The sequence below is a fragment of the Athene cunicularia genome (assembly GCF_003259725.1).
Source record: "Athene cunicularia isolate RWA chromosome 12 unlocalized genomic scaffold, athCun1 chr12_part1, whole genome shotgun sequence".
In the NCBI taxonomy this organism is placed as follows: Eukaryota; Metazoa; Chordata; class Aves; order Strigiformes; family Strigidae; genus Athene; species Athene cunicularia.
In genome coordinates this window covers 1,080,714-1,107,594 of record NW_020799116.1, presented here as the reverse complement: position 1 = coordinate 1,107,594, position 26,881 = coordinate 1,080,714, and the positions used below count along the sequence as shown (strand labels likewise).

Below are 26,881 nucleotides of genomic sequence, written 5' to 3'. Positions count from 1 at the left end.
GCTAGGAGGAACCTACAGTGGTGCTTGTAAGAGAGAGCAGGAGAGGTGGGACAGACCAGCATGGTCCCTCCCTGGTGTCTCTCCTCAGTTTCGTGTCTCGCCCCGCCGCTGACATCCCTGCCTGCTTTTGACATCGCAGCGTGTTTATGACTCAGTCTCCCCGTGGGTTAAAAGGGAGAACGGATGAATTCCAGACAGGGCTCACAGGTCCATATGACACTCAGCATTTATGTGTTCCCTTATATTCCCATTGGTTTTGCTCTGTCATGAGCTTTCAATCTAGCAGTGTTCAGAGCTTCATGCACGGAGATTGATGTCCATACATCTGTATCATGGTGGGACAGATTAATCACCCCTTAGCAGCTCTCTCTCCACTCCAAATGAATTATCATAAAAGACTGAGAGACAGACAAGTTGAGACAATTTGAAGAACAAAAGGGCTAATTTCCCCATGGGGAATGTACTTGTGAAGTTATCTGAAGCTCTAAAGAACTTCCTTCTTTGCTTGGCAATTCTAACAAACTATCAGCAGGAAATGCCCCCGCAGCAGTCCTCATCTGACAGATACAAATGGGCTACGAGTCTTCAGACTGGAACCGTTAGTGAAAATATTAAAAGAGTTTTCCTGGCTCTTAAGAGTGGTGTTTTATGCAAAGGAAATACATAGAGAGAGGAACTCAACCCAAGAGCTGGGCTCTGACTTGGGGCCTGCCCTTGCAGTCCCCACTCCAGTCTGTGAACTCTAACAGCATTTTCCGCCCCTCCATGGCACCTGTGGGTGAGAAACACTCTGGGTTTGGGTGACTGCAGATCTCACTGCCTGCCAGCCACGCTAACCTCTACGGGAGCTCTGCCTACAGCACGCGATAGGCTCAGGACCTGTATTTATGCATGGGGCTGGGCAGCACTATGGATTTCTCCTGGGAGAACAACTTTCATCACTTCAGAAAAAAGCCTGGACAAGGATGTGCTAAGAGCGGTACACGGCTAGTGCTATATCCTCTTTCCTAGCCAAGGAGAGCACTAAGGATGAGCATCAGCAGCATCCGATGGCTCAGAGAGTGGCTGCTGGTGAAGTTCGGGTAGTGCAACTTCGTGTGCAAGCCAATCCCATTTCTGTGGGAGGTGTTTCCTGCTGGAGGGGGCACGAATGAGAACAGGACTCACAGGGAGAAGAGTCACCCTGCACTCCTGCAAATGCTCATGTGTCCATACCCATGGTTATTTCCAGTAGTGTATATGGAAGATTTAATTTCCCAACAATGTTCATATATCATGCTGAAGGCCAGGAGCCCTTTGGATGAAAAGAAATGAAAATGCCCACAACCCACTGTAAGCCTCCTGTCAAAGGAAATGCAAGCAATGAGTGCCCTTCTTCCTTATGTCTCTGCAGAAAAGCAGTTCAAACTTCTGCTCTGAGGAAGAGTCAATGAGAGGAAGCAGAAAGAGAACAGATAGCTGTAGGTAACAGGCCCACACCCAGCCTTGCTAACACTCACCAAGGAATAGTTGTGCTGCTCTGCGAGCAAACCAGCTCCAGATAAAGCTTGCCAGGGCTTCCCTGACTCCGTCCCTGTCCCTGGAGACAGCCCCGCAGCCTGCCGGCTCTGTCACATCCTCGGGGCACGCTGCTCTCCAGGAACCTGCCCCCAGGCTGGCGTGCATCAGCTGTTACTTATCACACCCAGCACTACCCTCATTCTTGCTCTTATTAATGCTGTCATCCTTCTTAGCCATTTCCCCCCTCCCAGTTTGACCATGTTTAGTCCTTTTTAACCTTTCTGTGTAGATAATCCTTCCCAGTGCTATGAATAAATAAAAGCCTTCTGTTCTCATCAACAAAATGGTCTTTTAACAGTTGCAAGAACAACACAGCAATCACTTTGGGGGGGAAAAAAAACCCAAACAAAAAACAAACCAGAAAGAGCTAATATTTGATGCATTTAAAAATCTCTGCTCCAGCTATTTTCTACTTTTCAGAAATAAGTAAGTGCTTTGTTAAACAGAGAAAACGGTGAGAAAATTAATAGGGAGCACAAGCAGCAGTAGGTGTCTGAGAAGGACCTGCTAACCTATCAAAAATGCTCACCACACACAAAGTAGCAGCAGGGCTGAAAAAGAAAGCTGAACTTCAGTTAGAAACATCTAAGGAATATGAATAAACTGTTAGAGCTGCAACCTTTCCCTCTGCTTTGATCTGACGTTACACATAACTCCAGAGTGGGAAATTCAACAGCTTCAAAGACGGTCAAAGAGTCGAAGGTCTCCATGTACCCAGACAGGTAGAGGGTTTATTCTACCTGGAGAGAGAGGGAGGTTGGAGCGGCTGTCCTCAAGGAAACCTGCTGCCAGGTTAGGGCTATGTACTTCACCTTCCTCATATTCACCTAAGACAGCCATGTCACCCATAGGAAGCACCAGCAAGTTCAAGTGAAAAAGAGGGCTAGTGCTGGGACTGTTAGGGAGTGTAAGAGAGAAGCAAATACATTTCTGTGGCCCTTGCATCTTAGAAATGCTTTTGGAACTGCTCTTAGTTGACATGTGCTTTTGAAGGTGAAATTGCGGTTGTTCTGGGCTCTGGCCATGTAATGCAACCACAGAGGATAAGATCTCAGCAAATGAGATGTTCTAGGAAGAGAGATGAGGATAGCTGGAACATCATGTGCTTTACCAACTGAAAATGCTTGGTATGAGAAAACAAAGCCACATTCTCTATCCTTTATTCTCATTTTCCTTGGCTCTCAGCTTTACAGATCCCTAAAAATACTCCATTATAACTAAAGGAGCTGCAATCTGCCTGCGACTGACGGACGAGTTACAATATCACTCAGTTCCATGGAGGCATTCCTTCTAAGAGGGCTTTCCTAAATTGGTTGCCAATAATCTGTTTGTCTCTTTTTTTTTTTTTTCCTGTCATGAGAATGTTGCCATAATAAAATAATAGTAACAAAAGAAAAGAAATCGAAGAAGTGAGATATTTCAAAATACCTAAAGCTTGCAGAAATGCAGAGCCAGGTCATCCCAGCAGCCTTAACTCTGCCTTCATGGAGCTGTGTGCCAAGTAAACCCAGCAATCACGGGAAACAGTTCCCTGACTATTAGAAACACCATACAGGAGACCACAGGAAAAAATTCTGTATTACAAAGAAATACCATTTTCATCTTTCATGGGACTGATATAAACCAAAGCAATTTAGTACTATTAGATGTAAGGCAGGGTTAAGAAGTCTTCTGGAATTAAATTTTCACCACTTATCTAGGAGGTGCAGGGGTCTTGGGATTACTGTGGAATTCGTTGAAGAGTAAAGGTACAAATCCTGACGTACTAAGAGGTCTGAGCCAGTGATACCTTATACACAACAATACTAAGACCCAAATTTGGTTCGATACTGTGACCCTGTGAAGTGCCAGCCTTTGTGCTGAAGCCTTGCATAACAGGAAACAGTGGTGCAGAGCAGCCTTTGGCAAGATTTAGAGCCAGTGCCTAAGCTCCTATGGACTCAGCAATATAAATGGAAATTATTTTTCCTTCTTTTGACTGAAGTAGAGACACAATATAAATCAGTCAAGTCACGCATCCCAGAGCCCTTGTAACTTCCCAACTCATTTGGGAAATCATGCTAGCCATGCTGTGGAACTGCATGAATAATCTCATGGATAATGGGACTAGATTGGGAATTTTGTCCATGAGAATACCAGGAACAGAACAATTGTCCAGGTTGGGAAATCTATGCCAAGCCCATAAAACTGAGAGCCACTGTAAGAGATGGGGAACAGAAATTATTTTGCTAACACAGTTGAATAATTAATATTACCCAAAGACATCCAAAGGACGGGATGCAAAGGGGAAACACTGTTGAAGTGATTTGGCAGAGATAAAGTGGTGGAGGAAAGCTATGAATTTCCCAGTCTAATTGGAGCACGTTTGGCCATGGAGGTGTTTATGTCCTTCAGCTCTCGCTGGTATTCAGCTCAGCTGCAACCTGTATTTCATCAAATAAAGTTTATCCTCACCGTTTACCTCTTTAGGTGCAAAGATTATTTTACAGAACCTAAAATATGTTGTCTTTCTAAGTTACAGGGAATCTAGGCTCAGTCAGATTAGTTCTTTGTGTAACACAACTGTGTTTCCATTGTTCTGCTTTCAAGTTCCTCTCTACCCTCTCCCCACTGCTGATGAAGAAAACCAAACTGAATTTACAGAGAAAACTGTAGGTTTGACAGGGAGAATGAAGTTGTTAACTGGCCTGAGCAACCATATTTGTACTAATTGAACTAATTAATCCAGCAACATCAGTCTATAGAAAAAAAAAAACAACCCACATGACATATTTATGCTTCTCTAGTCAAAAAGATATTCAAGGAGAAAGCGAGCAAATAACTGTCTCATTCTAAAGCACAAAACATGCCTGACAGAAACCTTCACCCCAAAGGCCCTTCTCCATCAACAGAAGAGGCATTTTCTGTACCAAATCCATGTGATAAATACAACCTTTTATCGTTTCTTCTAGGTTTGTTGTTTCAAATATTGTTATTTTAACTCTACTTCTTAAGATCTTTATCAAGTTTTAAGGGAATGAGGAACCAAGGCATGACATTAAGCACGCACAGTGAGCCACTGCAGTCTCTTGTAGGCCCATGGCAGCTCTGAACAAGTTGTTTGTGTGTCCTGGAGTTCAGTAACTTGCTGTATATATTGCCTGTGGTCACTAACGGCAGCTGCAGGGTGAAGAGCGTGCAGCCTGTTCCGTCACCTTTCTCATGAACCTCATGTCATGCAGACAAACAGAGAGGCTGGGCAGTAAGTGTACATGGCACAGCGCGGCCCAGACCTACAGGCTGGGGGCTGAAGGGGCGTTGCTGAGCTATCACAGCCTTACACACCCTCAAGCTGCTGCCTTGTCAAAGATGAGGTGTGTGGAGTCAGCCCCGGTGTCTCTGCTGGTCTGTGGAGATGTGTCCAAAGAAAGGTCTGCGCTGTCTCCAGGCCTCTCCACGTCCCAGGGGTGCACTGTCTGGTTTTATCAGACCAGGGGGGCTACACGGTCATTTCAGCCTCCCCTCTGGGATCATTTAGGACATCGACCATGAATCCAGCAGAAATGGCTCCTAGTTCCACTTCCACAGAGCACAATACCTCTTCACCCCACAAGTGATAGGTGACAGAGAGAGGTCAGAATAGCACCAGCAGTAATGTCAAGGGCAAGGCTGAGGAAAACTCAAGGTAAAGAGGGATAGCTTTTTATAGATTCAATATGCAGATCTTTACAAAGCAACAGATGATCCCTTTCTCCTTTATGCTGAGGTGTAAATATTTTATTGACTCTCTCACTGCTGAGTAGCTTTAATGGCATTTACTTCAGTAAAGTCCTGAGCTGCTATAAATCAAGTACTGTTTTAGGTTACTCACCATGGTCATGGGCAAAAACAAACAAGTTAAGTCCTGTCAGCCTCTGGGCCAAGTCGTCATAGCGGCCGCAGTGTTCCCCAGCACCATGAGCGATAAACACGAGGGCCCTAAACGGAGCAGCAAGGTAAAAATCATTAACTTGGCAATCAACCCACAAGGGCTTCAGAGCTGCAATTAAAACCAGCATATTGAATTTAGCAACAGCATTTCAGACCTCAGCAAATACACGACAAGTATATAATGGCTGAGGGCGGTTGAACAGAGGGAAGGGATTGCCACTGAGCTCCCATCGGCCTGGTCCTCACCGGTGGCAGCAGGACAGAGCAGACAGAAGTCAGCTGCTGGGGGGACAGACACTGCTCCTTCCGTGCCTCACGGTCTGCTGCGAGTCAGCGTGCAGCTGGGCGTCAGCAGCAGTCCTGGAGCTGGATAACTGTTGGGCTTCAGGCTCCTACACTGCTCCTACAGTCTAAGCGCTGCCCTTTGGGGATCGGTGTCTCTCCATGGTTTCAAATACAAATTATCGTCCTTCACTTTACACCTCGCAGCGTTGTCTGATGTTATGGAACAGTGTTAAAGATAAAATTTCAGCTAAAGGATAGGTCTCAAGCAGAGTCCAGAACTTTGGTTGGAGTTTGGAATTTTATCTTTTGACCCCGTGTCTGGTAATTTTACCATTCCAGTTTCTTCCCCAAAACAGCTGCTTTACTGTGGTGACTAAAGTGACTCTTACATAGCCACCACACGACTACAGACAGTAGTCTAACAAACCTTTCTTTTCTGTAAGACACCCAAATACTTACCTTTGAAGACTCCAGTTTTATTAACCATACTTTACTTTTACTGGAATGGCATCAAGTGAGAGTGACTGAAGTTGAATGAAACTTCCCAGTGTTTTTACTGGGCAAAATTTGTATGGAGTTAGGCTAGAACTATAGCAAAAGTAGCAATGCTATTACAGAAGTTTTGCTAAATTTGACAGGTGACTATTTAAAATCCAGCTTTAGCAACATAAACATAATGTGTTAATTTAAAAGTACCATCTGTCATTGCAACATCAGCAACCACAAAACAGCTTGAAGGCTACAAGTTAGACATTTTCAGTACATTAACAGTGAAATATTATATGAACTGACAACAAAATAAAGCCGTTTACAGCTAGTGAATTCCTCAACTTTATTTTGACTGAGGTTTTGAATACCTTTCTAGACACTGTATTCACTGCAATAAACTGCTTTGATCTTAATACATTTAAACTTTAAAAATATGTTGGATGATGTAGAAACTCCTGCTCTAGCTCTTTGATTAGCACCTGCTTCAAAGTATTTGCTCATGCTAGACAACTTGAAAGAGCATCCATCAGAACCAGGAGGATTCTACAGAGCATACTGCAACCACAAAAGCAGCAATGCAAAGATGCTCTGGTATCTGTCTAATACTAATTTAGCAAGGGTGAGGTGAGGTCAGGTAGGATATTTAACTTGCTGTGCCGTGCAAGTGTTCTTTGGTATCACTGAAGGTTTGAAAACGATCATTGTGGAGCAGTCATTTCTTCCTTTGTCATCTTCCCCAGTCAATAGATTTGTCAAGTTATCAATGCACCTGCCAGACAGCCTGATTTTCAGACTGCAGGGTCTATTACTATATCTCCAAATACTGAAGAAATTGAGACACTGCAGAATATTACCTTTCTGTGGCAGAGGCATCATGGCTTTCCCTGTTCCGCCTTGCCCAGGTGCAGGCAGCCCAGCAGAGCCAGTGGCCAGTGCTGGAAGAGCAAGTCATCGTTCTGTACGTGTCCCTGAAAACTGGAGGCACCATCATCCAAGTGCTTCTGCCCCCACCTACACATAACGCTCTGGTATCTCAGCCCTGGTCCTGTTTCACCTAGAGGGATATCACAGTCCTCAAACCTGTCTTGCACAGTCCCCTGCATGCACAGGATGCAGAATCTAAGGAAATGTGAGAGAAAATGCCTGTGTACCCATCACCTTGATACCCAACAGGCTCAGCCAGGCTACACCTCTCTGCCGTACACCTCCTGTTACCGGGCTCTTGACCCTCCCTGCTCAGTGCCTTACTTAAGCCCTTGGTTACTCTATAGAGGACCTGTATTTTTTTCTGCTGACTAGGCACAGGGACTGAGGTGCATCTTGGCTGACTGAACACAGCCCTTCATTTCTCGGAGAGATATTTTTTGAATGCATGCACTGAAAGGCATCAAGTGAATGAAACCTAACGGGAAGCTGGCAAAGAGATCTCCGCCAGGAAGTTCTTGCTGTTACTTCACCCCACGACAGCCCCCCTAATTCTCTTTCATTCACAGTGATGCAGCACCATGACCTTGCCTGACAGGATCCTGCTAGATGCTCAGACCCCTCATCTTCCATGAAACCAGTGAGAAAAATAAAAACCTCAATGCTTCAGAGAAGCAAGGTGTTCCTGCAACCTCTCCTCTCATCTAGCACAATTGCCAGGCGTTGCAGAATCGAGCCTTGGGAAACCACAGGGAAGAGACCCGGGTTATTATTTGTCTGCAAAATGCTGAATAAAATTCCTGAGACTGTTTGTGCCTTTAAGAGCCCTAATGGCAGTAGCTGTTGAGAAGACTTAGACGCTTTTGTAAGTTTTGTCCTATCAAAAGTCATAAACAAGGAGTAAAATTTCCCAACTGTTATGTCAAAACAGAAGCAGCTCAAAAAAAAGTGAGAGTGGCTTTACTGACTAAAAACTAGGTCACATCTACACAGCTCTTTAGCACCAGCCTCCAGGTCTAAGCACAGGGGCCGTACATTAAACACAACAGCTTGGAAAGTTGAAGTTAGTGTGAGTATCATCTGAGCAAGGATTTAAGGATTTGTCTCCTTCGCCTAATCTCCCGTTTTCCATTAGAAAACAAGTTTGGATTTGGCAAATAATACCTGAAGGCAGTATAACAAATACATGGTACAACGTATTTTCACTAGCAAGCTGGCATGACAACACAAGTGATTAGATTGACTGACAGAAGTTCTTTATTGTCTGTAAACATTTTTGGAGAAAGGCCTGCTCTCGAATCGCAGCCTGCTCCTTCTACCACAACGGCTGGAATAACAGAATATCAGAGACTGCCTTCCACAGAGTCATTTAAAATTAATACAGAAACCCTGCAGGCTTTAAGATTTTGCAGGACTGCGGTGCCTCTGTGAGCAACCTCAATGGAAATTTTGTTTAAACAAGGTCTGTGTACTGGCCACCTATCAGATTGATCCTGGGGAGAAATTTCTTCACCTCCAGCTCTTGCAATTGCACTGGTGAAGTCCTGGGAACTCACCTCTCAGGTAGAAACCCTGTGCCCGGCCTGCAAAGCTTCCTGGCGGGGACTGGCCTGTGCTAACTCTGGTCTCTTAACTGCAGGCAGGGAGACCTGATGTTTCTTTGGACGCTTCACCTGGGTTCTGCTGGTGGAACTGTAATTGCTGAACATCTTGCAACAGCATTGCTTTGGCATCTGCTCAAGAGAGCACCTAATCACACCTCAGCACCATTTCCCCACGCTCAGCAGGTGTGTCTCCACACAAAACCAAGGGGTGAGCTGAGCATGAGTAAGCATCCACATGCTTGCTCTCACCTAACTAGTGCAATGACAATTACGGTTATGAAAGGAAACCAGACTGAGTGGTGTTTGCAAAAGCAACAGTTAGTTTTCACAGTTCCCCACCCTTCCCATAGCCTTCATCATCTCCTCCACCTTCCGTACTGCAGGTCTCTGCCTCCTGGCACTCCGCAGCTGGGCAAACAGATGCAGTTACTTATTACAACAAGAGGGCAGGACAGTATTTGTCTTTGCTGTTCAAATCAACCACTGGCTGTAGCTACTCATCTGCCATTAGGAGGTGATGGCCCCTGCTCCCACACCTCCACCGTGCCGGTCACCCACGGCTGGCGTCAGTCCCTGCAGTGTGCACTGCAGGTTGCCAAGGAGGCCACACATGGTGATGCCACAGGCGCAGCTGGTACAAAGCACGTGTAAACACCTTCTCCTGAACCAGGGAGGCTGCGAGGGGTGGAGGCCGGGCTGCAACGCGCAGGCAGCGTGCCCAAACCCATATGAACACCTCGTCTTTCTGTCCTGCCTCTCGGAGAGGTCCCAGCTGATCTAAGCTTTAGCTCTCTGCAATCCTTCCGGATTTCTCACCGTAGCTCTAGTATTTCACTTCTTGGGTGGGAGCAGCTTTGCTGCACGGGAATTCAGCCTCAGGTGCAAGAGCAGAACCAGTTTTAGAGGTTCTCACTTTCGTCATCGCCGGGCACTCGTTGCCACCTCTGCCCTCTCTGCTGTGCCAAGGACAATTGTTTAGAGATGCAACTCCACAATGAGTTGCAGAGAATAATTGTGGGGAAGATAAATTGCAGCACCAGGCTTACGCAAATGAGCAAGAGCCGCCTTAAACCAGGGCTCTGTCACGAGGAGAACCACACCTTGAAACCCCCCTCAGAAAGCTGCTGTGCTATGAAATCTGGCAGGCCAGAAACACAGCTCGGGACGTGGGTCCCGCTGGGCATAAGACCCATGTTCTTGCTTTATTTTCAACACAAATCATGTTGAAACTGAACGAGGCAAGGACGGCTGTGAGTGGATGGTATGATTTTTAACATCTTGAGTCCTTGAGTCCTCTGGGGACAGGGACACTTCTGTGGGACTCCATTCATGCTCTTTTATTGTCAGAAAACAACCCAAAACACTGGGACTAGACCAAAGAACTGAAGACAAGCTTCCTATGACTGCAGATATGAAAAATGCAATCTCTTTCACCCCGTTCAAAAGTATCCCTCTTCAGAACAATATTTAAGTACTTGCTTAACCTCAGGAAACTTTCTTCAACTCATGAAAGTCAGCAGGACTTACAAAGTACAAGATGAAAATTAAAAAATGCTTTATAAATTCTGTCCTGAGTACGGACTGATTTAATCACACACAGAAATGATTTCCTGAATCCAGCCCTTGCAACTTAAGCTAATGCCATGCTATTCCATGTCAGGCAACTATACTTTTCATTTGGTATTATGAATGTCGTTACCAGAACCAGATCAGCTCTAACAAAGAACATCTGACTTGAGCAGTTTTCAATACTTGACACTAAATTCCTAAGGTAATTTTTAAAAATTAACTGATGGGAAAGCTCTGAGTTAGGCTGCCAGAAAAATGACTGGCTCACTGAAATGAAGTATTACACTTTGCTGTGTTGTTTGAGGTATTTATCAGTCCCTTTGCAGCTGGCATCAGTCTGAGTCTTAGAACCACAGTAAACAATTAACCTTTATTTATCAAAAACATTTCACTGGTGGCATTTTTTGACAAGCAACTGGACAGCTGCTCACAGACCATTTTACTTGTTAAAAATGTAATGTCATGTATGTATATTTTGCTACCAAAGTATCTTATAACAGAAAATCGATTAAAGGTATGCGCTGTGGCGTCAGCTGGGTTAGTGGTCCTGGCTGATTATGAAGATTAGTTATCTTTCACATAATAAGATTATGCATTAAGCAGCTTGTAACTTTGTTGAGTTTTAACTGTAATTTCAATTTTCTACCCTTGGTATTTGGTTAAAGACCTTTTTTTTTTTTTTTTTTTTTTTTTCTTTTTTTCCTTTTTTTTTAAAATTTCCCAGCTAATCATTTCCAAGAACACACAATGAAGAATGAACAGTTTTGTTCACTATTGGTGACCTTTTCTCTGGAGGGCTCTTGCTTTGGGTGTAAGATCTGAAGTTTGGAAGAGGTATCTCTCTGTATCTGCTTTTCGAGGCAGCTTTTGCACTTTTTTTTTTTTTTCTTGAGGTGATTTGTGTCCTGAAGCAATCCTGACAGAACTCAGGCCATGGGATTACAAATAGTTATGGCAATTTCTGTCATGCTGTGCATGCTCGTGACCTAAGCAGTTGGCCAAGAGTTCAGCCTGGTGACTCTGGGTAGACAGGAATATTTATGGTGGAGTCAGGTGTGTCCCTTCATGCTGCCCTTCGTCTCTAGGAAACATGCAGAGTTATGTCCCTCTGAAGGTGCAAGAGGCAATGACTTTGCTCTGAATTCCAAACCATGCTTCAAAGAGGTATTACAGCCAAGAGCTCTGCTTGCTTTCTTGCTCAGTTTTTTTTTAGAAAAGCATTCTTAGCTTCTCTATTGGCCCTTAGCTTTGCCATGTATGTCCATAATCTGGGTAGCTACCTCTTTTTTTCAGCTGTCATTGAAGCTGAACAACGTTATGTCAAACTAACAGTTCTATAGCTATTTTTCTCAACTCAGGAGAAAAAGCAACTCAGAATGGCAACAGCCTGGAGTCGAGGCTCTCTTGACCTTCTCTCAGTATCACACACCATATAGCATCAGCATGGATCTCTCGCAGAGCTCCACATCTGGAGGAATTCTCTTCCAGATGGACTGAGGTAAGTAGATCAATAATGCAACAGTTTAACCTTGAAAAACCTTTAAGCACCACAGAGTGTGTCGAGGGACCGTGCACTATGCTCACACGACAAAATTTCTGCTTGATTTTATCGAGCTTGTAGGGATTTAGGATTCTGCACATTTGTGTTTGATGGGGTTTGGTCTAGTCTAGTAGAATCAGTAGATTAATTCCTGATCCTGAACTGGCAATTAAACAAATAAACCTCTCCAGCAAACTGCTTCTTACTGTCTTTCCCCATTTACTCAGGCTTGGACGTTCCCATGCAAGCCTGTCCAAAGGGGTTGCTCTTGGATTAAGCAGAGTCTACCATCAGAGCCACTTAGGACACAGTCTTAAAACCTGCGCTCGCTTCCATGAGCACCTCTCCTGCAACGTGTCTGTAAGCCTGTCTCATCATTCATCTCAAAATCACAGTCCTCCAACAGCACAGAGTTAAGAGGGCAGCTGAGAACTGCCGTGACCTCCAGGAGGGGTAACATGGGTAAGTTACTCAACACCACCAGAAAGTGTAGACACCGTAAATCAATGGGGCAGAGACGGAACTGGGTAGTATAGATACATTAAAAAAAAAAAAAAAAAAGGGTTCAGCAAGTTCTAGCTAGAGCCAGTGCAAAACAACGTGAAGAAACAGCTTATGCTGATTTATTGTAGCTCTTTGAAAGCAAGCCCTCACCAAGAATAACTCACCAGTGGTCTAACACAGGGAAAGAGATGAAGGAACCTTCAGGTGGGAGTGGGAGGGAGGGAGTTACTGGAACCATGAAAGTGCATAGCTCTGGACAAACCTCTGTAAAGTTAACAGTTGAGACCAGCTGTATTTTGTTTCAAGGAAGCTTTGAAGTAATATTTTAGGGGAAACAAGGCTGAGATCAGAGGGGAAATATGTGGTGTGTAGCTTAAAACTCATGGGACGGATCTTCCCACCCCTTGACCGAGGAGAAGGGATTCTAGGGTTAGGGGGACTGCCTCAGGCAGACACTCCTCCACTTTGATATCAGAGATGGAATTTTCCTCGGCAGAACTGCCTGCCAGACCTGCTGCTCTGACTCTGCAGGGCAGACGAGTGCTCTGAAGACACGGGCAGCTCAGGGCCGGGCGCTGTGCTTCCCTTCCATGGAGCATGGGAATATCCTTGAAAGAAGAATTACGACTCTGTTTCCAAAGAGGCGAGGTGTGGGCACTGCCACAGGCAGAGGGCTGAGGAAGGGATGACCTGGGGGCAGCCCAGGCAGAGCTGCCCCCTGACCTGCCCGGCAGGAATGGGAATTGAACATCCCGGTTCTGCACTTTTCTCTGCTTCAGCCTTTACTTGGTACAAGGGCTGCAAGAGAGATAAAATGGAGGTCATCTCACAAGGGGAGCCACGAGGATGAATGCACAGAGCAGTCAGTGTCTTTCTAAGAAAACTGTGCAAAGCATTATTTAAATAGAAGACATCAGCTGCAAAATTCAAGCTGATCTGAAATCACACCCGAAATTTTTAGATAAGGTGTGGAGGAAGAATATTCAAAGAAGCACAAGAGTTTCTGGCACAGAGCACAGAACACCCTGTAAATCAGGAAAAATAAGATCCTTGTTAATTTTATTAAAAATTCATTTTCACTTGGAAGCAAAGCTACTGCAGATGGAAGATGGCTGCAGGACCACGATTCTCAATGGAGAACCAACGCATGGAGAGTAAGAGCAAGAACGGTTTTTGCAAACCTCCCCCTTCCCTTTCACAGACTTGCACTGAACCTCTAACGATTTCCAAAGGGACAAAAATTATCGTTCAGCCACTCCTGTAGCAGATTCTTCTTGAAATCAAAATGCAGGCACTGCCTGGTGAGCCAAAGCCTTGAAAAAAGAAAGGCTTGTGTAATTAGACGGAAGGTCCTTTCAAAGCTTCAGAAAGCAGCAATTAAAGGGCCAGAAGCTTTCTTCTGCACATCACTATCACTTAAACTCAGCACTACTCGCTAGTTCAGGACTAAACCTGCTCACTGAAGAAAGACCTGTTTTTATATAAAAGTATGTCTCTGTTTCAAAGTAGCTGTGCAAAACCAGTTCCTTCTTGCTGGGTTCACTTGCAGTCTCAGCATATTCAGAACACTGGAGCCTGTTCCACCAACAAGTCACTACTCACTGCTGCTCTGTCACCTAACAAACCCAGCTCAACCCGAAAAGACCAGGCAGGCCTCCTCGAAAGGAACAAGGTGTGCTCCGCTAAGGGATTGGCTCCAGCCATGCAGGAATGCTCCCTGCATGGCATCCTGGCCCCTTTTTGACCATTTAATCTCACCTTTCTGCATAGGACAGGAGAAGGAATTAGGCAGCAGAAGCCCTGTATCGAGGTGAAGCGTTCTAGTTGAGCCTCTGCAGGTTTCAAATGATGGAAATTACTTAGTAAGGCCATCCCTCCGGTTAGGTCCACACCAGGACTTGGTGACTTTTAAGCCCATAGCAATACGTTTCCTTGCTCGGTTATTTTCAGATGTTTGCTAAGAAGTGCTTATAGATTGAGACAAATCACAAAGTGGTGCAGAGGACACTACATCTAAATGTTAAGCAGTGTTTCCTAAAGGTCTCTAAAACAAGGCTGCAGACTTCTTCTGACTTCACTTTTTTCACAGGGTATTTTTCATGCAGGAGCTGGACATCACTAGTGGCCTGAACCTGAGCTCACCAGGGATTTTCATGGTCAGTCTCTCCACAAAATCAGTGGTTCTTAAAAATGGGATTGTCGATGTTTTAGACTCTAGCCATGGCTCTAATCACCTCCAGTCTCAAGCTGTTATTTCAAGGAGTGGACGGTACGGACAGCTCATAACAAGCAATATTGAAAAAGTGATTAAAGGAAGAATTCAGCCCATCACCCTAGCACCTGTGCAGGGAAGAAGCTGAAGAGCGCACATCTGGCACAGGGGGGTCAGACATTTCCAGGCCATTCCTTGCAATAAAAGCTGCACAACTGAAGTCCTTTGATCAGGCGTTTTGGGCTTAGGTGGGCAAACCTCTGCTAGCTTGGAGGTGAGCTGTGAATAAGTAGGAGCAAGAAAGCGGATGACACTTTACCTGTTCTGTGAACTCAAGATAGTATGATATTATTACTTTTTAATAAAACACTGACTGTGCAATTCCCAGTTGTGTGGCAATGGTTTAAAGCAAAACATATAACTTCAATTCCCTGAAATACTTAGAGCAGACAGCGCAGTTTGTAACCAGGCAATTCCACCCCTAATGGGGAACTCCTGATTACTTCCTGCACTGAGTCAATTACCCATCCTCACTTTTACCTTTCTGATTGAATTTTGTCTGCAGGACTCTGTGTTGGCAGAGATCTTAATTGGTTATCTTTAACAAACTGACAAATTCATAAAAAGTTCAGATGTCACAGATAACGCAAGTCCCTAAATACCCAATCTTTTTCTGCGTGATTTTCCAAAAGCCAGGGTGTCATTATCCCATGAACAGAGGCAGAAACTCAAGGATTGATTTCTTAATCATAAAGCACTTACATATATTTTAACATACTCTGAGATTAAGCACATTAATTTCCAATGAATAATTCCATCTCAGCACATCCCAGAGCTGCACTTCAGCCCTGCCCAGCTATGAGAGGAATCTCTGCAGCAAGAGGCTTTACAGGCTCTGTCAAAATCAATATCAGCAGCTATTCCTCTGGGAAATCAGTAATGTCACAGGCAAAGCATTTGCCAAGGCTTTGAGCATGTTCCAATTAATTTACTATTCCATGTTTGCTGTAGACCTGAGGTAGGAGAGAAAGTTGAATCCAAGTGGCTAAATGTGAGACACAGGAATCCTGCTAAGACAATGATCGCTGCAATATGTGCTTTAAAGGCTGAAATGTTTACTCATGTTTTGAAACAAAGCAAAGTTGAACCTCGGATGAGGTGCAATGGTTTACCTACAGATGTCTTAAAAGTTAACAAATGGGTAAAGGCTTCAGGCTACGGTTGCCAAATCCAGGTCTGTGCTATTTCTTGGCCATACTGAGCTAACCTGGCTATCCAAAGACTTCAGCTACAGTGGGCTCGCTACCTAAAACGTCCTTCCATTTCTAACAGCAAGGCAGCTTCACTTAGAGCAGTGAGGGCTGCCACGGTAATGTAAGTGAGGAACTACTTGCCATGAGTTTTAAACCACTGTCTTGTTAATTTGCTCTCAAAAAGGACTAGTTGTGATAGCTTTAAACTCCAAAAGGTGAATGGGGACCTGACCTGACCAACTTGGGGTGCAACCACTAAAATAAGGATGAGTGGTAACAATAAAAGACTATTTAGTTAGATAAATCCTTGGCTGCAATCACTTTAGGAACAGGCGAAGAGAGCTAAAGGCATGTGGGATGCCTTTTCTGCAGAAAAGCTTAAAATAGAAAAGGAAATCAATACTCATTTACAGTATCTGGCAGTCACTGAACCAAAACATACATGTACACCTACAGCAGAGCAGAAATAACAACATTTATTTAAACCACAAGCTGTTATTCTGCTGCAGGAACGCTGTGTTTTATGTGGAGCACTTCACCAGAAACTGAGAAGTACCACATATTTCTGACCATTTTAAAAAAGCCTCAGCAATATCAAGAACAAATACTTTCAATACCACAGTTATTAACCCCACCACTGCCAGGCCAGGTCCGACTCCTCGACTGCCAGCAAAGAAAGAGAGCTGATGTCTGAGCTAGCAGCAGGGAAGATGTTTTGTCTTGCCTTCTGAGTTTCTCTTCTGCCAACTTAGAAGGCACCATTTGTTGGATCACATGTGAGGGGTGCATCTGTCACAGCCTGCAACGGGGACGGGAAGAGCTTCATCAGCTCTCTGGCTACAGCACACCGTCGGGGGCTAGAGCACACCACTGGGGACTACAGCACACCATCGGGGCCTCCTGGCACCTCCGAGGCAACGCAGAGCTGCTGGATGAGGGGTGAAGCACTGCCTGTGCCCGTGGGACACGGCTCTGGAGCTGTGAGACAGGGACGGGGCTCGGGGCACTGGAGCCGCCGTGCCCGTGCCCTCCCTGCTGCCTGAGCGTGGGGCAGCAGGGCTTTGGTAACCGCCTGCAGAGCTGGAGGGACCTGGAGCTGGGGCACCTCAGAAATGCTCTGGGCTCAGCAAGATGTCAAAAGCCTTGTTGCTGTGTGCAGCAGTGCTGGGGGATCTGACCCTCTCTCCTAACGCCACAGAAAACACGCACAGCAGGAAGCAAACCTCTGATGGTCAGAACCCTTACATGATGCTTCAAAAGAGAAATGTACACCTGTGTGTAAACACAAGACAGTGTTTCCACTGGCTGTGTAAGACTAGGGGTTTTAGAGGAAGGAGTAGTGTTTAACAAACCAACATTCCCCAAACACTGGAAGTGACATTAAATACAAACAAAGTGAAACTGCTGATTGATTTTTCTCCCATTTCCCAGCTCCTAGAAATGTGACCAGTAAATGAACAGCATAAATAATAACAACAGCTGGCTTTTGTACAACACTCCTCATTCACAAAACCCAAAATGCTTTACAAAGGGTGCAGCTACGCTTGTTGTAGAGTCACATACTGCAGAGATGAACGGGACCTCGAGAGGTCCTCTGATCCACTACCCTGTCCCAAACAAGCATCACCCTTCGTCCCGCTGCCACCGAAACTGAAGCACAAGAGGTAAAAAGCCTCACCCATGGCAGCAGAGCATGCCGGAGGCAAGGATGGACACAGAGCCTGAGGCAAAGCCCAAATGCCACCGTAGGTTCCCTGAGCTCCAGCCCTGTGCTATATGCACGGGGCCACAGTGAACCTGGAAAGAAAAAGTCAATTTTTAAAAAGCTTTCTGTCCTAATAAACTGGTGGGCAGCTAATAATGTCAGAGAGATGATCTGTGCCTTTTCAGGACAGCCTGGGTTGAGATGCTTGGTGCTCCTTGCTGAAATCATTTGCGGAGGGCCGGAGGCTGCCTGAACGCTGATCACTTGAACCTCCTTTTAATAAACTGAGGTTATGAATGCTGCTCGGAATACAGTTTTTAATACTCCAAATACTGTAGACTAGCTCTCACACAGAATTGAAAAAATGAAGAAAAAGCTTAACCATTAAGTCAGCTGGATGTTATCTCGGCAACAATTTAATTACTTACTGCTCCCTCATCACTCCTCATGCCTTTAGCCCAGCAAATTAAGCCACTGCAGATTTCTGGAATTTGACAGCTGAATTTGAAACTTCACTGAGATAGTTTTGAAAACTGAAAGTAAAAAATATGCTGAAAAACTATAAAAATAAGCTCATCTTGCCAGCTGGTGAACTAGCTAACCTGCTGACACCTACAGCAAATTAAAACAACTTTCTGTTCTAAAAAAAAGCCCAAAGATTTAAGTTTTATTCCCTCGTTCTGCAAGCTTCAAGCTTGATCAAGGAAGAAAGAAAACATACAGAGCAAGTCCTTTCTATCACGGGTCAGAAAGATGGCTGAAAAAGATCAGTAATCTTTCTTGCCTACCAAATCTATAGTAGTTTGCACATCTTCTCCTCACCCATCTATACATAATACTGAAGCAAATGATTACTACACTATTACCACTTAATGTCTGGATTTAGCCCAGTTGTCAATATTTTGTTTCCTTTTTTTCCCCTCCCCTTTTCTTTCTTTTAATGGATTGCTGCTGAGACAATTTACTTGTAGCTGAGTAGCAAAGAGCAACTAATACATCACTTGGCAGATTTATTTAAAAAGCTCTCTTCAACCATCAAGCACTCTTCACCCACCAAAACTTCAAGGAACAGCTTACTTTCTCTTGCAACTTTAATCTAGGGACTCCAGACCCAATTTATATCACTTGCCTGGATGATTACACCCAATTTTAACTGAGGAAGCAAAAGCGCAGAGAAATTGAGGGTCTGATTCTGTACATCACTGATCATGGTGTCACTGCCTAATGACTGTCTTGACCATGTGTTTTGTCTGTTCTCTGCTCCTCATTGACTTCTTTATTCTGTTTTCTGACACTAAATTTTCTAGGTCTAGCAAGCTGCCTTTGCCATCACTTAGTATGGGAGGATTCAGAGGCTCCCATCATCAAGTGAGCGCCTGCCAAACGAAGACAGCTCCTGGCTGGAGAGCAAGTGTCTGTCACGCAGGAGAGTCTCTTTCGTCCCCGTGGAAGTACTCATCAAGTTTGGTGTTACTCAGGGTCCTGGGACACTGAAAATGGTACATGGTTGCTACTGCAAAAATAACGAATTCCTTTGGATGCAAATATACTGCATCTGTCTAGGGGAAACAAACTCATCCCCAGGTAGAGTACACTTCAAGACCCATCCCCTCTCCTGCCCTCAGCCGATGTGGGCAGCCCGTGGGAGCGTGCCTGAGGCAGGCAAGTCTGACCGGAGTGCTCTGGCCACCAGGACGGCTTCCACTGGCCATTCCCTGCCTGGCCCCAAGGCCACACCTCAGTACTGCTGTCTGGACAGTGAGGCTGGGCAGCTTTGAGAGCCTTCCTGACACCACCACCCAGTGACTCCTCCACCTCTGGTTGCTTTAGAAGATGTTTATGGCTGGGACTAGCCCAAGGTTGGTATTTGGGACTGTATCACTATTTCTATTCCAGTTAACATAAGCAAAATTTTATCGGTCTACAAGAAGAAACCCTAGGAGAGATATGGTTTTAATGTTGAAAGACTTTACCTACCCTGGTGCTGCTAATTTCCTTCCTACAGAATACTAAACCATACTGATACAGCATCAGGATGTCTGTACTGGTAGAGTACAGGCAGGGATTTATGGGTATAGTTAAGGATATAACTGGGGTGTGATGAGGTAAGTGATCTGCATAAGCACGTCTTATGAAATCTCATGAGCAGGAGGCAACACTATCTCCTTGGCTACTTAGGACAATCAGTCATTTGCTATCAGGGTTGTGTCACATCTCTTGGATAAGGGACAATAGGAGGCTTAAAACACTGATGGCTTCCATTCAAATGGAAGCACTTCAGGACAGTGGCACGCCTGAACCTAGGGAAGGCAGCTCAGCCAAATGTGTCTGCAGGGACAGCTCTTGGAACAATGCGATTTCCCTAGAAGAACAAAGAGATCTGATGTTTATCCTTGCTCTGAAAAGCACGAAGCCAGAGCAGCTTGAAGGGAACTTGCAAGGAAACACAGGTCAACTCCTCTGCAACAGGCATCTAGAAAAAATACCCTCTTCTAGCCAGTACAACTATACCAGCCAACTCTTGTTGTAGATGTATTCATGGTGATCTAGAAGAGCCGCTGTATGCTCCCAGGGGATGTTCAAGAATGCTGAAGAAATTAAGGCAAGGAACTGTGTGCAGCTGGTTTTATTATTTTGTCTAAACCTACACATTTCTTGTGCTAGTGAAGTAAAGTGCTCTTGCATCTGGAACCCTGGGAAGGTTGATGAGTATATCTGCTTCAACTATTGCATCACTGTCAACAAATAACCGGTTTAGAGTGCTCCCAGTTTGATGAGCTGAAGAAAACTTATGCGTCAGAGTCTGAGAGGAGAGCCAGTGCAGGGTCTGCTCAGGATGAAGAGACTTGGAGGGACAGGCAGGGCTCTAACTGCTGAGTCACCAGCTAGGGGACCCACAGGGTCACAGTACAAAGCCAGTACTGGCCACCACAGCTGTAATCCCATTAAAAACAAATTAACTATTTGCATGGGAGAAGCAAGGTTTGCTTAGCCTTCACCCTCTGGCAGAATCATGAGCAGAAACTGAGCTTTTCAACACAATCTCAAAACCATTTTTCTTCCCTTCTCCTATTTCTACCTCTACCTCTGATATTCAGGGTTGGACAGCACCGCTTCCAGGATTTCATCAGGGCGCACACCGAGAACCAACATTGACTGCCTCCTGTGCTGCTATCTCAGGGCCAGGATGAAATTTTACTGCTTTGAGATTCACAACAGGGAGCTCCTAAAGTCACCTTGTTCCCACACACCAATGTCACAACGTCGTACACTTGTGCTCAGAAGCTGATCCTAACAGGGCAATCAAAAGGGACACGTTAATTACAATTGCTATTCCCTTGGTCATTTGCCCCTTTCCTTGGGTTCTGCAGTTATAAAAAGCAGATTTGCTTCTGTTGAACATTCCTGTAGGGACTGAAAAACATTAACCTACTAAAAAAGCCTGTTGGAAATATCTACAGCAAGAACCAAAGCTACTCGCCTGTCTGTCAGGAGTCCCTTACGTGAAGCTGGTTTGCTAACCTGCACATCCTCTGGAAATGCATCAGAAATCAGAAAAGGTTGCTCCCATTCACAGTAAGACAGTGACATGGAGCAAAGTGAACACAGGCACCGAAGGAACACATCCATGGCTGATGAACAGAAGGGAGGCTTTGGACTGCAACAGCAATCCAGCAAGCGAAGCCTAGAATGTTGACTCAACAATGATAATTGTTATTTCCCCTCTGCGCCACGTACGATGTGATCAGACAGGCAGAGGGAGCTGAATTCATCCTCCGACAAACTGTGCTCACATCAGGCACTTTGCACCACACAAACATGGCCCCTGTGCGTTAGTTTGAAGTGGACCTCATTAGTACAAACAAGTGTTCTTCAAGAGTGACACTGAATTAGAAATTCCTTTAAGTATTCCTAGAGATAAACACCACACAGTATAACGGAAGACATCATAAGTAGTGACTTGATTCCCTTTGGTTTGTTTATTTATTTATTTGCTCATTTTGGAAGGGTCTGAAAGTCAAATTCAGCTTTGTCATCTGCTCATGCTGGGAGCTGTGCTGTTCTTCTGGAAAAGCCATGGAAATGCTGGTAATGAGGTGCCAAAATCAGCAAGCAATATTCACAATTTAAGGGCCAGTTCAAATATAAAGGCAGTTTGTATTTCTGCACCACAGGCGCTTCTGCAAAATCCTTGGGGAAGAGAGAAATATATTTGCTCCTTATTGGCTTGGCTAACATTAATTGCTAACACGTCAGAATGAACGACAGGCATTTTTCAAAGAGTAAAACAAATGGACAAAGTAAATAGAAAAGCGGGTGCTTTTTGTTTGTTTAATTTTGTATTTTTAATCACACTTGTCAGGTGTAGAACTGGAAGAACTCCTACAAAGACACTGTTTACTCAGACAATTGCAACTCCGTTCACTTAAACCATGGCCACGACATCTGAAGTTGAGCCAACCCATTTTAGCATTACATTAAACCCATTTACATTAAAAATGTACCAGGAACACGTGTGACCCACACACGTCTCGGCTTCAGGCAGCCTCCTCAGGCAGACTGCTTCAGCTCCTGGCAATCATCTATGTGCACCTCGAGAACACAAGCATAATGCTAACAGACAGAGAATGACTTCTGTTTGACAGATGAGGAAGCTCAGACACAACGATGTCTGGAAGCCACATTTTCAAAAGCATCCTCAAACTACAAGTGTCTCGAGCTCCAGGTCTCCAACCCAGAGTGGCTGATCTGCAGGAGGAGAGTGGAGCATCACTTTGTCTGAAGCCACTGGTGGCTGCAGGCTATTAGCACCTTTGAAAAACCTACTCTGGGTCGATAAATCTTACAGGGTTTATTTGAGGTCAAGGAGAGGGGCTGAGAGTGTCCCAGAACAAAACGTTTGTGTTTATCTAAGCAGTGACAGGAACAGCTGAGGCATCCAGAAGAGGCTACAGGGATATAGAACAGAGAGGAAAAGAAGGTCATCTCTGAACTTCTCCAGGCCCTTCAGGGGCCTCAGAGGAAATGTCTTGACTTCTCCTCCCAACTTTCCTTCCCCTTCCTCATCCCACCTCTATTCTTAGCAGCTTTGTCTGAGGGCTGGGAACGGAGCATGGTTTCTTAATTCCTCACTCCTATTACCTCATATTTTGACTCAGACCACTCAGGGTGGTGGCAGCGGTTTTAGCCTTGCATGGAGCTGGTTTTGTTTATACAAAGACCGTTTTCCCCTTAAGTAGGATTTTCTTGGCTACTGGGACATGCTATAGGCATGAGATCAATTTGGTTTGGTACCAACGATTTACTTCCTCCAAACAACATTACATGGTCCTGAAAATGCCCTGCCTTGCCCAGATCTTAAGCCCTGCATTCACTATGAGCACTCAGTGCCAAAGAGTCACCTGTTTTTAAGCTCCACAAATCCTGCTGTTGGCACGATCCGTGAAAACGACACCAGAACATACTGCTTTCTCTTCCCTGCTGCATTCAGCAAGACCACTTAATTATGTTTTAAGATGAAACTGGCCCAACAAGTTGGGCAGCTTGCAGGGCTGCTGGCTGGGGAAGTCCCTCCTTCGTTGCAGCAACAGATGAAGACACCCAGTCCCCAGCTCTGCTGTCGGGAGTGACTTCCCACCCAAAAAACAAGTGGAAAACACTGTCCCCCTCCTGCTTTAGTCCCATTACTACCTACTCTATCTACCCCATCTAATCATTATGACATCTGAGTGCCTTTGTGTGTCAGCTTCCTGTGAAGTAATCACCTAAATCCCCCTTCGAAACAAAGCGGACCCTGCTGAGGAACTCACAATAGGTGCCTTTCACTCGCAGCACAACCTTGGCCTTGGTGGCACTTACAACAAAGCTTCCATATGTGCACCAGTTTGGGCTGATCAGTCAGATCAACACCACACAGGATCAGAGCCCGGGTATTTGTGAGCACGAAGCCAAAGAGCCTCACAAATTTTCCCCACCTTCCTGGCATATTGTGTTTTGTTGTTTTGGTTTTGTTTGTTTGTTTGTTTTAAAATATGCTACAGCACATTAGTCTGCCACAGCCTTTATCCACCTTTGTGGGTCTGTGTGAGGAGATAAAAGAGAAGCACCAACTCCGAGGGGCGATGCGTGTCGGCCGGCCCCACTCTCACAGACTGCCTAGCCATTGTTTGCTCTCCCACCCCGGGCTAGGGCCACGTTTTAATTTTTCCTTTGGCAGAAATCTCAGTTTCTTCCCCTTCCCGGGGCAGGGATCAAGGATGATAATTTCTGTTCTAATAGAAGGCAAGTCGGTGATAACCTTTGGGCATCTGCAGTGAAGAGGTATTTCTGTGGCCCTAGCTGGGATTAGATGCATAATGGATCAATGAAAGATCCCACCGTTTGACAGCTATAGCATCATTCATTAGCGTTAAGATTTGAACCTGAATCAACAATTGAGTTAGAAGATTGAAAGAACTGCCTTCAGTATCTGAAACAGAATAAACTGTGACAGGCCTGCAAAAGTCCCCTGAGGTGTCTCTCTTTCTCTCCCTATACATATATATATAGATCACTTTTGCTGAACATTTAAAATTAGATGAAAGTTGCTGAGCTTCTACATATGAAGCAGAAAAAGCTGAGCTACTTACGAAAAGTGAGAGGGGGAAAAAAAAATGTATTTTTGGTCTGCCTATCAAAGCACTTCAAGAGCATCCTTGACTGTAGGATCCAGGCACTAACTTGTTATTCACTCGCTTAGCATCTCTCTCATAGATAACAATGCAAAAAGAGCTAATAATAAACAGTACACCCCCTCCTTACACACAAACAGGTAAATGCAAACACACACCCGCACACACACACACTTAGGAACCACTTGTAAATGAGCAACATTGATCCTCATCCACTTTTGTTGTCACAAACTAGGGCAAGCTCACTCAGTTAACTGCTTGGTGCACAGAACCCTAAAAAAAATTAAATACCCAGAGGACTTAGACACCAAGTTTTAACTCTCAGCTCTTTACCACTCTTTCATTTCCGGATCAAAGACCCATCCGTTCACTACTAATTTGCTAAGAAATTAAACATGAAAAAAAGAAAGCAATTCCACAACTGGGTGAAGACAGTTGTGGGCAGTTAATGATTAATTAGCATTATAATACAAGACAGCCTGGTTCCACAGCAGAAGCTTGTTTTGATAGCATTTTTTTTCTTCTGTAGAGGAAATCTTCAGGTTGGCACAAAGACTATGTAAAGCATCAGTGCCAAAAACTTCCCTCCTTGTTTCTGAAAGGCAGTGCGTATACGTAACTATAAAGCACTCTGTGGACCAGGTGATCTCAAACCAAGACCCACGTCCTGGAGCCCAACCAGCACAACGGAGATACAGTGGGGTGGCTGCGCTGTCCTCCCTCCACGGGCAGTGTACTTGGGTGCTTGCCCACCTCCCAGCTCCATGTTATTGCCACTGCCCCTCAGCTTGGCAGGTATAAACCCCAAGGCCAGCTCACTTGGACCCGCACCCATCCCTCAGCACAGCTGCAGGCTGATTTGGACCCAGGATGATGTCTAACCTGTTGGGGGGGTCAAGGAAAAAGTTTAACTCCCCACTACAGCTTCAACAACTTTTTTCCTGTGACTGTTTTCTAGCTGCATAAAATCAACATAGCTTTTCCTGTTGGCTTGCAAAAAAAGAAAACAATAAAACAATATCCAAATTTTTAAGAAGTAGCTACCTTTGTAACTAGCAGTAGCATAAACACATTCCAAGACAGCAGCTACTGGGAGGAAGAAGAAAGATCATAACTATGGGAGGAACAGAAACAGCTTTCTATAGCAGATCATAATCAGCACAGAAAGCTATTACAGAAAAGGGATTATTTAAATTATGACAAAAACATTAGAGAAATTTTCCTCTCTGGTTCCTTGTCTGTGTTTATTACCGAGGTCAGTTTTGAAATCACAGTTGCCAGTGAAAGCTCTCTTAATCATTTACTAACTATAAATAATTTAAAACCCCCGAACAGTCAAAAAGCAACGCAGTCAAACCATATCCTGCCTGTTGCCCTGAGATTCCATCTGCTACTGTTGAAACTGAAGTCAGATGCTGATGTTTAATTTGTTGACACTGAGAAAATCAGCAAGAGCAGACATCCCTAACCCGCGGCCCGTCCCTCCCCGGCTGCCTGTGCTATTAGTCTGAGGATAGTTGTTTGTTGCCGACAGGCATCAGGCACCTGCACGCGCCACGCGGTAGCCGCGCGTGACACGACAGCAACTCCCTATCTGTAAGGCTGGCTGGAGCGAGGAAAGGTTTGGAGAACAGTCTTTGCTCTCTCCGGTGAGAGAATCTCTCTGAGTGGCTCTGTAAAGCTCCACGCACACAGACCTGTAACACCAGTCAAGCTATAAATAATAATTACACTAATAGGGTCTTATTTACTGATAGTAAAAAAAGGACATTTGCTTGAAAGTGCTCACCTGGGAGTTGCTGCTGGCTTCCAATACCTGCAGAAGAGATACTGCCCATCAGCATTGACGATGTGGGGCAGGTCCTTGTATGGGATGTTCTGAGGACTCCGCTTTGGCGAACTTTCCTCTGGCATTCTGGAGGAATGACCTGCAAGGTGTTGGAAGAAATGAGACGTACTTTAAAACAGGTGAAGGCAAGCGAGAGGCTGATGGGCTTGGTAGCCACAGACATTGAAGAGAGTCAGCCAGTGAGGCAAGTGAGCACCACTGATGGGAGGTCTCCCTCCAAAGCGTCAGCCAAAAAGCCCCCCAAATCTTTAAAACAGAAATGTAGCATTTTGTGTTCAGAAAAGGCTCACGTTTTGTGTGAGGGCACTGGAGGGGGGGAAGGAGGGAAGATCAAGCCACCATCACTAGTTCATTACAGCTTTCTCTCCCCCGCTTCTCCCATCTGTGTTTATTTTGCATCATTTTGTGAAACGGATCCTAAAAAGAATATTTTAGCTGCAATCAAGTGCAGATTGTGCAGCAACAGCTACAGACAGCTGCATAAAAGATTTATCTCTGCCTTAACATCTCCAAAGCGCAGCAGAGGGGACGCAGCAGAGGTATCTGCCACCGTGCCAGCATTACGATCTTCCCTGACATCTCAGCCAGGAGGGTGGCGGCGGCGGGGAACGAAACATTTCCAGGAGAATTTGCAACAAACCTGTTTTCATCCTGTGCAAGGGTTTGCATTCTAGTGAGGAGCCGGCATCGCAAGTCAAACGCAAGCAGAGAAGGCTTTTGGCATCCCGCTGCGGAGATGCATTCACACTCCGCCAACCCCGCAGCCCCCACGGTCCCCGGCGGGGGCCCGGCGGGTCCCCCCCGGGC

General features: G+C 45.1%; 1 protein-coding gene across 3 annotated transcripts in view; it reads right to left on the bottom strand.

Annotated features, from left to right (window-relative positions):
* The window catches only part of MGLL (monoglyceride lipase), a 114,793-nt gene that overhangs the window by 34,918 nt on the left and 52,994 nt on the right, over window positions 1–26,881 (bottom strand). For 2 of the 3 annotated variants that reach the window (XM_026857379.1, XM_026857378.1), the window contains exons 3-4: window positions 26,015–26,153; window positions 5,411–5,517 (exon numbers count right to left, since the gene is read on the bottom strand). In XM_026857379.1, coding sequence (XP_026713180.1) covers window positions 5,411–5,517; window positions 26,015–26,153 — 246 coding nt within the window. Of the gene's footprint in view, window positions 1–5,410; window positions 5,518–26,014; window positions 26,154–26,714; window positions 26,876–26,881 lie in introns of those variants that run through there. The other variant, XM_026857380.1, reaches the window with a different exon arrangement.